Source organism: Oxyura jamaicensis, chromosome 4 (assembly GCF_011077185.1).
Source record: "Oxyura jamaicensis isolate SHBP4307 breed ruddy duck chromosome 4, BPBGC_Ojam_1.0, whole genome shotgun sequence".
NCBI classification, from domain to species: Eukaryota; Metazoa; Chordata; class Aves; order Anseriformes; family Anatidae; genus Oxyura; species Oxyura jamaicensis.
Genome location: NC_048896.1, coordinates 94,045,524 through 94,058,658, shown reverse-complemented (window position 1 = coordinate 94,058,658; position 13,135 = coordinate 94,045,524). Strand labels below are relative to the sequence as shown.

Sequence of the window (13,135 nt, the reverse complement as noted above, 5' to 3'; positions counted from 1 at the left end):
CCCCCAGCCCCCGTTACCCCCTCCCCGGTTCCCGATCGCGCCCCCCCTCCCCGGTTCTGACCTGAAGCGCCCCCCGCAGTGCTGGCACTGGTCTCCCACCCAGCCGGGCTGACACTCGCACTGCCCGCTGGCCGGCTGGCAGCGCCCGCCGTTGGCGCACGGTTTGTCGCATTCCTTCCCCAACGCCGCCGCCAAAGCCGCCGCCGCCGCTTCTTCAGAAGCTCCGGCGGCACCGGCCGCACCGAAACCGGGCCCGGCCGGTCCCAACAGAACCAAGAGCAGCAGCAAAGGAGGCAACAGCCTCTTCCCGGCCCGGCGACCCGGGTCCCGCAGCGCCGAAAGCTCCCGCGCCATCTGCCGAGTGCCGGCCGGGACGACGCGGCCCATCCGCCGCGGGGCCTCCCGGGACGGTGGCCGGTGAGGGGGCTTCCGCCGCCGCCGCTACGGTGGCCGGGAAGGGGCGGGAGGAGGGAACGGAGCGAGGGAGGGAGGGGAACGGGGAGGGGGGGGGGGGGGGGGGGTCCCCCCGCCCCCTCCCCCCGGATCGCCCCCCCACCCCCCCCCCCCCCCGCCATGTTGTTCCCCACCACCACCACCTCTGGTTGGGGGCCGCTCTTGGAATTATGGAATCGGGGAATTACTCGGGTTGGAAAAGCCCTCAGAGCACACCCCCTGCCACCGCTGTCACCCACCGAACCATGTCCCCAAGCACCGCGTCCAACCTTGCCTTGACCACCCCCAGGGACGGTGACGCCACCACCTCCCTGTCACCCCGTCCCCACACCCGACCGCTCTGTCTGAGCAGAAATGTCTCCTCATGTCCCACCTGAACCTCCCCTGGCGCAGATTTAGCCCATTCCCACTTGTCCTACCACTAGTTACCTGTGAGAAGAGGCCGACCCCCAGCTCCCCACCCCTTCCCTTCAGGCAGTTGCAGAGAGCAATGAGCTCTGCCCTGAGCCTCCTCTTCCCAGACCAAACACCCACAGCTCCCTCAGCTGCTCCTCACAGGACTGTGTCCCAGGCCCTTCCCCAGCTTCGCAGCCCTTCTCTGGGCAAGCTCCAGGGCCTCGATGTCCTTGTACTGAGGGGCCCAGAGCTGAACACAGCACTCGAGGTGCGGCTACACCAGAGCAGAATACAAGCGGACAGGGAGGCCTCCACCATGAGGTGGGAGGCCTTGAGGTTGAAATCAGATCAAAAAATAAATAAAAATAAACAGTTTTCATTTATTTTTCATTGGTTGGTTGGCTTTTAAACAAGCACTCGTGCTGCACGTGGTGCGCTGTGTCCCGCCGGTGGCCCCGTGGGCTGTGGTGAGGGGAGCAAGGTGCCACCAGCCAGGCTTTGGGATCCCCTCTGGGACACGGGGCCACGCGCAGGAGCACCTGAGGGAGCCGTGCCTCGTGCCCAGGTTGTGCCCTGGGCTCATCCGAGCTGCAGATCAGTTCATGCTGATGTCCACCATCACTTGGCATGAGCACAAGGAGCAGGCTGCTCTCCAGTGGTGCTAAACCGAGCTCGGAAGCTTGGGGTGTTTGTCATTGCAGGGCAGGAAGGGCTTTCTGTTTAAAACTGGGAAGATTCATCCATCTTACTTAATGGTGTAAGCTCGAAAATGCAGTCCTCAGAAAGGGATACCTTCCTACCCTGGAAAACAAGCTCATGCTTTGCAAGGATTTCTAGGCCTTAATTCCTCACAGCGAAGAGCTGAGGAAGAAGTAACGCGGCTGTATCTCGAGCCCTCTCCTGAGCTCCTGGGCAAAGCCGCAGGATGTTTTCCAAACACCAGCAAGGATGCCATTTGCAGCAGGAAGGGTGGAGCAGAAATGCGGGTGCTGTTTGAAACTATCATACCTTTCATTTTCAGCTGGGTGAAGAAGGAGTGGGAAAGTTGAAGACGTTGGCATTCTTGGGCAAAGAATCTCCATTAATCTGTCTGTATCTGGAGTTACTTGGGTAGTTAATTTAACACCTTGTTTCAGGTGTAGAAAAATAACAATTGAGGTGTATTTTTTTGATGTTGTTGTTTAACGAAAGGCAAAAAATACATATTATTCACATTTTCCCTTGAAAGGGGGCAACCAGGATTTGGGTATACTACTGCAAGATAGAAATAGCCTGACTCACTGTATTTATTGGCTCATTTTTATTTATAAACAAAAACAGCAGTTACCTGAGCTGAAGGAGGTCTGGATAATAAACAGGTATTGAGTGCATAGGAAAGAAAACAGTCTGAAGACCAGCATGCGTATGTCTGCTTTCAGTCACGCATCTCTCTAACAAAAATCATTTTTCTTATAGTTTGCCTTTTCTGTCTGAGGCCCAGGAAGGAGAGTGCAATCATGGCTTCAGTTTAAAAATGCTGTGCTGGGCTGATCTGGTAGCCAAAGGAGGAAGAAAAAAAATGTCAGAGATGAGAAAGAGATTACACAAACCTTCTGGACCATGCAGAGGTGGAAGCACAGAGGTGGTATTTCTATCTACATGTGTTTTCCTGGGCCACAGACAACTGCCAGGATGCCTTGGGAAGATTCAGACACCATCCACTTGCCTGCCACTGTCCAAGACATTGCCACCAAAAGCCAGTCTGGCTCCAAGGCTCACCCGGCTTGGGATACAGCCAGCGCATGATACTGTGCTCTGGACTGTCCTCGGTGTGCAGTACAGATGCTGCCAGCACGACTTGCTCCCACCAGCTCAAGTCAAAGGGTTCCCACCTGTGGAATTTCTCTGGGACAGCTTTTTTATTGCGTGTATTGCTTAGATATCACCTGCTCTGGCCTGGGGTTGGTATCTGCTGTCAAATATCACCTCCACCCTCTGCCCAGATCTGTTTGTATTCACCTGCGGTTGTCAGAGGGAACAATACCTCTATTTTCACAACTCCTGCTTGCCTCTTTCTTGCCAAATGTAGGTATTTGTTGCACAAGAGAATGAAAGTAAAAAGATTGATTGACATGGTGAGAATAAGCCTGGAGAAACTGCTTGCATCCTCCAGCTGAATTTCTCTGCATCAGTGTCACGCTTGGAGAAGGTCTTGTGTGCTCAACAACTTTTTTTTTTTTTTTTTCCCCACCTAAATTTGTTGGTCCAACACAAGATAACATCTCTCCTTATACCTTGCCCTCCCCTTTTCGTATAGTAAGTAGTTCCTTAAAATTGATAATCCAGAGGAAACCTTTCTACAAAATAACTGAAATCATCAGATCTGTGCGGGGGTGGGTTAGTTTTTATCAAGCAAACTTCAGCTCTCTTAAAGGAAGGGTTACGAAAGATCAGCTCGGCTGCATAAGATCATCCAGCAGATGAGAGCGAGGAGAGAATGCTATCACATTGTGACAAGGTGATAGTCCAGCTAATGCAGCATTCATCAGCTGCCCGTGGCCAATCTCAAATGCTTCAGAGAAGACTAACATCCGTGAATGTTGCACAAGAGAAGAAATCCTTTCCTGACCTTGCGAGGGATCACACTGTGCCCTGTTGCTATCTGGAATAAAACATTAACCATGGGAGAACATTATTGTTAAATTAAGTTTAGTCTGAGCAATTTTAACACGCAAAGAATGCTCGTAAATTCTTTCCTTGTTTGTTTTTTGTTTCTGTTATCAAGCAACTTTCCAACATGCGAATGTGGTTTGGAAGGGGAGGAGTTAGGTTAGCTCAGAAGGCAGGCTAGGCTATTTTTGTTCTGGACAGCTGAAATACTTCATAATAGACATACTACAATGATAAAACGCCCTTTCCTGGCAACAGGCACAGCAGGACAATGGTGTTTTTGCAAACCACTTATAGTAAGAGTATTGCACTGAGGGATGGAAGAGTTCTGGGTATCCTGGGCAAAAAAAAAAAAAAAAAAAAATCATCACAACAGCACTTAGGTGGCTGTCACACAATTACATGCAGCACTTGAAAACAACAACTAATTAATAAGTGAGCATTTCCTTGGACGTGGATTCTAGACAAGCCTGCAGCGAGCGAGTATCACCAGCACTGACTTATGCTTGGAGCTGCCCTCGCCTCTTTTTCACTCTTGCTGCCACAGTTTTATGACCCTGTATGTTGTCGCTGTGCTTAAGTCAGACACGTATTTACTCAGCGCGTATTTGCTCAGTATGTAAGTCACTACCCTATTCGCATGCCCAATGACAGGATAGCCGGAGACGCTAATTAATGAATTGGCCTCCGAGGTGAAATTACGTCCTCGTTAAGAAGACTCCCGTAGATATTAATAAGGTCGGACCATCATTGCTGACGGCTGAGTCAGGGCTGAGCTGGGTATCGCAGAAGTGTAAACAGCGGAGCTGCCCTGCGAGGCTGGTGGCTCGCTCTGGTTAGCTCTGCCACTCAAATGGGCCGAGTCACTGTGATTCCTGGGGTCAAAAGCCACACGGAGCCTAACGCCGTGATATAAATGCGTTTTGCCTCCTGGTGAGATGAGCTGTTGCACAGGAGCCCTGCTGAGAAGCTAACCTCCAGAAATAACTCCCTTCCCAAGGGCCTGGAACCAGCTATTTCCAATTAGCTCACAACCCAGCATCAACAGTTTTTCTGTTCCTCACCCAAGCCGATGTTCCCACCCGCTGCAACCTCTCCCACATTCCCGAATCCTCAGCATCTCACAGCCCGCTCCCTGCTCTCGATGCCCTTCAGCTGCCCTGCCGGGACCAAGAAGTCACAGGGCTCCAGCAGCGTGTCCTTGCTGCCCATCTGAAACGTCTTCCTTGCTCTGCAAAGAGCAGCAGGAAGGAAATGGATTTCCTGCTGTCCATAACCGAGGCCATCCCATGCACCCCCCCCCCAGAAATTCCTCACCCTCCCAAGATGAAGAAAACAGCAAGAAATTCCTGCTGTGGCAAAAAGCGACTCGTGCCTAGCACTAAAGCCCTTCTCATTAAATGCAACTTCAGGCCGAATAGCAGAGACGGCTCGAAACAAAAACCTATTTTCCCCAAGGCTTCTCTTCCCTTGGTACTTCATCTCTGCAGCTCGGGGAAAGGCAGAGCCCGAGCAGCATCAGGCCCAGAGCAAAATGTATTTATTCACTGGAAGCACTCCGCTGCTGTCTGGGGAGGTGTGTGGGCCAGCCGTGCACTCAACAGCTGCCACGTGATTTTCCTTCAAAACACTGTCTGGGTCATTTGAAGGGCTTGTTTGATCTTTTTTTTTTTTTCTCCTCTCCAGAATTCAGACTCGGGGCAAACAACTCACGCTTGTTTTCTTTTGGTTTCTCTGATAATGTCTCAGACCTCAGGCTGGCACCGCTCCTCCTTCCCGCATGCGAATCAGGAGCTTTCCCACTGGAGCTCCCCAGCTGCTACAAGTGTACCCACGGCAGGAGTGAGCACAGAAACTCGGGATTTCCTACCCACCCACCTGGAAATCCTGCGGTGAGCGTGTCTGACAGCACGCGTCCACTTATTACAGCACATGCAGGCACACCGGAGATTGCTAGAGGTCCACTTTGACCTCTCTTTTCCTTCATTTAGATGTGAACATAATGACCAAAGGTCCTCAGACAATGTCATTAATAAGGAATTAAATATAGTAAATAGAGTGCTGCAAGGGACAAAGGTCTGATAGGCTGAGTGATGGTGAGCAGCTGAAAAATACCTGCATGTGCACAGTTGCTTCAGATCTTTCATTTTTTTAGGGTAAGGGGAAACTGGTTATAAAACTTCATTGCAACTGCAGAAATTGGGACAGAAAATGAAAGGCTATTACAAAGCTGATGTGGGAATTGTGGCCAGGAAGGCCATAACTGCCTCCCGCAGACCTTGGTTCTGCTCACCTGCCTTTGTGCAGAGCCCTGTGAGAGCTTCAGTGATCACGAAAAATTGAGGACCTCCGTTTTATACCTCATTCAAAAGAGACGGTATTTCACACTGTACAATCCTGCAACACCACACGGCCGCTGGATCGATCCCTGGACAGCAGAAAGCACTGCGGTGGTCGAGTTGCTTACGGTATATCTGCCCTGCCTCTGTTTTTCATGTAGCTTTTCTATTCAAACACTAGTCAAGGCGGCTTTCTTTATGAGACCAAAGTTTAGAAAGCTTTACCGGGGGCGGCCCAGATGGCATTCGGCTGCCTTCAGCTGCCTCTCTGATCAAAAGTGCTCCAGTTTCCAAGTTGTGTCTTGAAAGAGCTTTATGGGAAGATTTGACCCATTTACCTCCCCCCATGTTAGCTGGAAGATGTGCAGGCTCTGAAGACCAGCATCCATTCACCTCAAATTGGGTGAAAACAGTGTGTGTTTGGGAAAATGTGGATGTGCACGAGCCTGGGACAAACGGTGGCCAGGCCTTGGAGAGCGTGGATCCCAGCCCAGAACCATAACCTCTGTGAAGCCGCTCCTCCGAAGTCCTGGCATATTCGGAGATGACCTTGAGTTTCAGAGGGAAAATGAGGGCATTGTGTGAAGGGTAAGGATGGAAAAAGTTAAAACCAAATTAAATTCGAAAGAAAGTAACTTGCACTTCTTGGGGACAGCAGAATCACCTCAGGATGCCACCCCCGGCAGCTGTATTTGGAAGACCAATGCAAGATTGACCAACTGCACTTTCAAACTCTGCTGTGTCTAAAAAGAAAGGCTTTGTCTGCAGGCAGCCCTTCTGCCTGGCGGCGTCGTCCCATCCAGCCGGCTCTCTGCAAGGAGTGCGTTGAATACATCAGGCCTCTTTTTTTTTTTGCAAGAACAGCGCAAAATCCCGAGTGTGGTAAGTGACTGAAAGACCATTGACCAACAATAGGGAGTCAGACGCAGTCTGGGGAAAGCCGCGATGCTATGAAAACAGCTCTGTCTGCCCTCCTTGCTAAAGGGAGCCCAGCGAGAGGATCGGGGCAGGCATTCAGAAGCCCGGGACAATGCGGCACGTTCAGCTGGAGGGAAGAGGATGAAAAGAGAGGGGCTGCCGTGATTGTGTGGGGCATTCCGGGCAGGAACAAAGGGAGGCGAGGCGGTTTTGTGCAATTGAAACAAATAATAATAAAAAAAAGAATGGTGAGGATGTGATGCAGCACCTCGGAGTTACTCATGGGGAGGGGGCTCTGCGGGGCCTGAGCTGGCGGCTCTGTCCTGTGGCACCGGGGAGTGGGAGCAGCTGGTGTTTGAGGTGGGTTTGAGGTATTTCCTCCCCCAGGGAGATGAGAATCCCAGAACATGGGGGCAGGCGGAGCCCCCCATGTCCTGTGGGACCCCCTGCCCCAGCAGGGTGCCCCCAGCAGGGTGCCCAGCCCCACGTCCCGGCGGCTGCTGCAGCTCCCCCAGGAGGAGCCCCCCAAGCTCTGGGCAGCCTGTGCCAGGGCTCCGGCACCCGCCCGGCCCAGCAGTGCTGCCTGAGGGGCAGGGGGAGCCGCCGGGGCTCCGGGCTGGGCCCGCGGCCTCTGGGCCTGGCCCTGGGCACCGCTGAGCAGAGCCTGGCTCCGGCCTCTCCGCACCTCCCTGCGGGGCTTGGCGGACACGGACGGGATCCCCCTGCCCTCCTCGTCCCCAGGCCGAGCAGCCCCAGCTCTCTCGGCCTCTCCTCGCAGCAGAGGTGCCCCAGGCCCTGCAGCAGCTCGGGGCCGATGTTGGGCTCTTTTCACTATGTCCAGGTGTCTCTGGCACTGAGGAGCCCAGAACTGGGCATGGGGCTCCAGGTGTGGCCTCACCAGTGCTGAACCTAAGGGGAAGCACCACCTCCCTTGACCAGATGGCAATACTTTGCCTAAAGCAGCCAAGAATACTGTTTGCCTTCTTGGCAGCAATAGCTTGGCAAGGAAGAAGAGGAAGCAAGGGAGACGCTGTGCTCTTCCTGCCCCACCACCCTCTCTTCTTCACCCGCAGAAGCTGACGGCCCCACCAGGCTCTTGCAGTTCACCGCTGCCTTGCCTTCGCCCTTTCTGGACCAGCATGGACCAGCACCGCCCAGCCCTCTACAAGGAAACACAGCTGCTGCCCGTGACGTGCAGCCCGGCTGCCTCTGACTCATGCTTCTGCCACGGGAACACCTTCCTTCCCTAATCAGCCCCCGGGCACCACCTGGGGACAGGGGTGTCCCCAAGCTGCCAGCCCCCAGGGGACCGCAGGGAGGTTGGGCTCCAGCTCCCGGTTCTCCCTCTTCCTCCAGCTCACCATGGAGTTGACCCTGGCTCTTGGGAAGGACTCCTGGGTGTTCCTCACCCTTTGGAGAAGGTCCTCATCTCATTTTCTCAGTTGCTTGAGGTCTTCGCCCTCTTCCCCCAAGGAAGCAGCAGTGGAAGGAGGCACCAGCCTGGGGCTGAACCCCTGTCAAAAATCACAGCTCAGTTTGCACCTCCTGCACATTCACTTTACCCTGCCAAAGCTCCCGGGGGTGGAGCAGGGCTGGGGGCGGCTGTCTGGGCACCCACCCTTCTGCTGAGGCTAACGAGCTGGCGTGTTCATTAGGAGCTGCCAGCAGAGTTCCCCCTTGATGTGGCTCTGCAGGAAAACACCCTTCAGAAAAGGGCAGCCGGTGCAAGTCCTTTCCCCAGCCAGCTCCTCAATCTTCCCGGCAAAACCACCCCAAGCTCTTCTCCATCAGTGGCACACTTGTCTCAAAGCCTTCATTTTTTTTTTTTTTTTTTTTAATACCAACGGCTTAAGTGGTAATGCTCCTGAATTTCCTCTCTGCCATCCTGCAGCTTCTAGCTCCCGTCTTTGCCCAGGCGGCTGCCGAGCAGCAGCGCAGTTTCACTCCAGCCTGACCCCCAGCTCCGACCGAGCTGCTCCCTTCTCATCGTCCAAGCAAAAAGGAACCAGGCCTGACCGGGGCTAGGCTGCTGCTTTCTCTGGGTGAAATTATGCGGGTTTAAACCAACTTAATTATGGGCGGGGGGCGGTGTTTGCAGAAGGGACGTAAGCCCTGTTGTTCAGCCACCTTGGGCTCATTTCGATTCATCAAAGGTCCTCTGGGATTCGGAGCCTAACATTTACACAAAGTTTATTATAATTTAATTTTTACCCAAACTTCTACGGGCGTGATTAAGAGCGTAAATGATCCGGCTGACTTCCGTGGGAGTGCCTGGACGTGCGGTTGAACTTGTGCCCGCAGCCTGACAAGAGTGAAACTTCCACATGGGCTTGCCCGTGCCCTGATGAAACAGCACACAAGGAACTCGGTTCCAGATTGCATCAACTCATTCTGCTTCCTCCTATCACGGCAGGCCAAACCAGTACGCAGCTACTGACTTTAAACCCAGGTTTGAAACCAGTTCTCCAAATGCCTCTCGCACACCCGGTGCAAAGATAGTTGTGCAAAGCATAATTGGTGTAATAAAGCCCGGGATAATAACAGCATGGGAGCAGGTGCTTCATTAGAAGCGGCATGAACATCACCGGAGAGTAGGAAATGACTAAAAGTTACAGGGGAGGAAGCACAATTCCATGCAGAGCACACGGAGTGTGCGGGGATGTGTTTGTTTCACGCGTGGAGCAAACCGAAATGTGGAATCGCAGAAAAATTGAAGGCATCACCCGGTCCAACCCTGCCCCCTTCCTCCCAGCAGCTCAGAGCACCTTGGAGCAACGTTCAGGGCTTGAAAATAAATGGGCAGTCAACACCTCTGACCACGAAACCAAGATTAATAGTTCCATGCTCCTTAACTCCAGCACAGCCGTGGATACCTAAACATTCCAGGGCTTAACTAAGGATTAGACCAATTTTATGAGTGAAAGAAACTTGGAAGGGAGAACACGCGCTCCTCACTTGTTTAAGGCAGCGCCACTCCCTCATGGGTTTGGGGAGGTGTGAGCAGGAGGAATAAATAGGGGACAGACCCGTGACAGCTTTCAGTGAGGGGGGTGAGTCCTTGCAAAACGTGGGGTGCAGGGGTAGAGGAGTTGAGTGAGAAGAGAAAGGGAAGGTGAGAAGAAAAGGGAATGGATGCGCCCCTGCTGCTCTGTTCTGTGTGGGATTTATGGGCTCCAGTTTCTGGGGTCAGAGGCAAGGAGGGACTGGGGGATCACCGAGGCTGGCCGTCTGCCTCCATCCCGATGCCCCTGCCCTGTGCATGGCGCTCCCACCCCGCCTGCAGCCCCCGAGGGTCTCGCATCCCCGTGCCCTGGGGCTGCTGGAAAAGCCCAGCGCCGTGGCGCAGTGCGGGGGGATTTCCACTGCGACCGGAGCCCTGGGCAGCTGTGCAAGGAAGCAGAACGTTTGGCTCAAGAATATTGCTCCATAATCCCTTGGGTTTCTTGGGAGGAAACGGTGCTTCATTATAATCCAAAAAGGTCGGGGTGAGGGGGGGGGGGTTCTTTCAGTTGAACGCTATTAAAATGTTTAATAGTATTAAATCTGCTGTGATTTAAGACAAGAAATATAAAAAGGCTTTCCTGCTTTTCTTCTGCTCCTTTCAGCAGCACTGCTCTAAGTGTCCAGCCTTACGCAAAGGCAACAGAGGAGGAAGAGTGGAGGGGGCAGAGGAACGGGAAAATCCCAGCCCCGTTCAGCACGTTGGAGAACCACCTTCCCCTGACATACATCTGGGGGTTCGAGGCCTTTGGAAGGTGAAGAGGCTCCCAGTAAAATAGAAAAGGTATTTTGGAAAGAGTGGAACTGCCTCGTGCCGCAGCTCTGGGCTGCTTGGTGAACGCCTCTGCTCCGGGAGCACGCACGGGTGGCTGCTGCTGCCACGGTGCTTGAGAAACAGCGGGCTCTCCAGCAACAAGATGCTCCCAAGAGGGGTCTTCAGAGCCGTGTTGTGCGTTTTAGAAACAACGCTGGAGAGAAGCTTTATCTGGGGATCTGTGAGTCAGCTTACGCTTGGTGCTGGGAGATAAATATGCTATTTAGGTACGTACAATAATGCCCATCTCAGAGGAACGGCTGAGAGACTCAGACAATCGATATGACCAGCACGTCTGCTAACTGCATGCAGAGATCAGCGTTAAGAAGTTGTTGCGGTTAAGCCCTGAACAGGCAGGGAGAGCCAAGAAAATGCATTCCTTGGCTGAACCGTGTTCCAGCAATGAGTAGGCGGCGACGGCCTTTGCAAAGTCATGAACGCTGTCCTTGCTCCAGCCCAGAAGTGCTTGCTGCATCTCCTCCAGGTTATTTGATATTTTTTCAATATCTGTCTCAGAGGCTGGGACTCATCTCCTCTGGCGTGAGACGCTGGCAGCGCAGATGTCTCCATCTGAGGCAGTCCCCGAGGTTTTCTCTGTGGTCAAGAGAGAACCATGGACTTTCCAGCGTGGGATTTTCCCGAGCTGCTTTACACAGAGGTCTGTCTACACTGCACCCTGTGGGGCTGCAGAGGCTTTTTGAACAGGCAGAGCTCCACGTGGCAGATGCCTGCTGGTGCCCGCATGGATCCCACCCACGGTCACCTCCACACCAAAGCATGGCAGGGTTTTGCTTTCATTCCTGCGTGAGGACAAGCTGTTACAGCTGCCCCATGGCACAGCCCGAGCTCCAGAGCTCCTGATTCGGACACCTCAGGCTGCTCGTGGTTATCTCTTCAGCCAGGGACTGTGCTCTTTGCAGTCCTCAGAGCTGTTCCTTCAATTTCCTTTCTGCCTGGGTTTTGGCTCAGAGGCAGTTCACCAGATGCTTTATCGGTGCCATGTCTCACTCCTAAGTTTGCTCACTCCTAAGCAACTCCAAGGTGCAACTATAAGTATGGATATAAGGAGTGTTGGGAGGTCTCTAGCCCATCCTCTGCCCCATGGCAAGGCTGTTGCACCGTTACACACCTGGGACGCATCAGTCTGCTCAGTCAGTGGTCGTTAAGAGCTAGCATTGCCCAAACTTCGAGCTGGAGCCAAGCTCAGCCAGTCTGGGATTCTGGGATTTTGTCCTACAGAAGCCAGAGGTGGCTCCTGAGAGCTTGTCCGTGCCTGTGTGGGGCTGGGGAAGAGGGCTTGACTGCTGCTCCTGGGAAGAAGGTCTGGGAAAGCCCAGAGCTGCCCCACCAGCACGCCGTTGGGGTCTCTCAGGCCAGGAGCATTGACCTTCAGCATGTTCCAGACCCACAAACATGAATATTAGAATCCACCACATGCCCATATGCTCGTGACTGGTCCTTGAGCTGGCCCGAAGCCCCCTACAGAAGGGCTCCCAGCCAGAAGAAGCCAGCCTGGCTTCGCTCAGAGTGTCCCGTATAACCGTCGCTGCCTAATGGCCACGTGTTTCCTTTAAGATGCTACCGAATCGCATCTTGTAATGAGGACGTGCACGTTGCATCCTTCCATTAGCCGTGCGAGAGATCGATGTGTTTCTAGTGGCAATGTATCGGTAAACACAGCACTGAATTTCTCCGTTACCGAGCGGAATACAGCAGGTGGCCAAAATGTTCCTGTGCTCCCTTCCGCAGGGACGCAATGTGTGCAGATTTTCGAGTGGAATTTCTGTTTACAGCCACCTTTCCACGCGGGTGTTTCTAAAGGGCCACACAGCTTCGTTTTCGCTCCCTGTTGGGTTACTCGCCAATTATTTCCCCGTGTCAATTAAATAAGTCTCGCGTCAGACCACGGGCGAGGACCGGAGGCTTGGTGCAGGAGATGCTAACGCAGCGCCAAGCAAAGCAAAGCGTTTCTTCTGCAGCAAGCTGGTAAGCACCCAGCAAAAGGAGGAGGTGAGCAGGAGGATGAGCATAAAATTCAAAATCTCCGATTTTCAGCCTGCGGTTTGTAATCTTCAGCAAGGGGTGGCTGCCCAGGCAGTAGTGGGGAGAGAGTTAAGGGAAAAAGAACACAAAAATGCCAAACTCCGCGGGTCGCAAGAGGATGCAGCTAAATGGGGAAAGGAATTAAAGCTGAAAAGAAGGAGCCGTTGTTTGGTAGGGGCTGAGACGGCGAGGCAGGGGAAGGACGGCGTCACGAGGGCGGTGTGTTTGGGGGATGAGCTGGAAGAGAGCCCCAGAAGTGGTGGTTTGCAGAGGAGTCCCCACGTGCTGGCGGAGAGGTGCCCTTCGGCTTGCACGGAAGTCTCGTGATGGTGTAAAGTGGCTCCTTCTCGTAATTATTTTTATCATCTTTTTCACTCTCCCTTTGCCCAGGGATGAAAGGTCTGCCTCTGGGGCAAACGTAGCCAAGAAATAAATAAAGAAAGAAAGAAAAAAGAAAGAAATGATTCACCTCTAGGCAACTCTGAAGCTAAGGAACGAGGAACAGGAGGGGGGAATAACTGAG

At 53.3% G+C, this 13,135-nt stretch overlaps 1 protein-coding gene across 2 annotated transcripts in view; it reads right to left on the bottom strand.

Moving 5' to 3' along the window:
- ATRN (attractin) overlaps positions 1-461 on the bottom strand; it is a 144,754-nt gene extending 144,293 nt beyond the window's left edge. For both annotated transcript variants that reach the window (XM_035323502.1, XM_035323503.1), the window contains exon 1: positions 62-461. In XM_035323502.1, the coding sequence (XP_035179393.1) occupies positions 62-387 (326 nt within the window). In that variant the 5' untranslated portion in view covers positions 388-461. The remainder of the gene's footprint in view (positions 1-61) is intronic.
- Between the last annotated feature and the right edge of the window lie 12,674 nt (positions 462-13,135).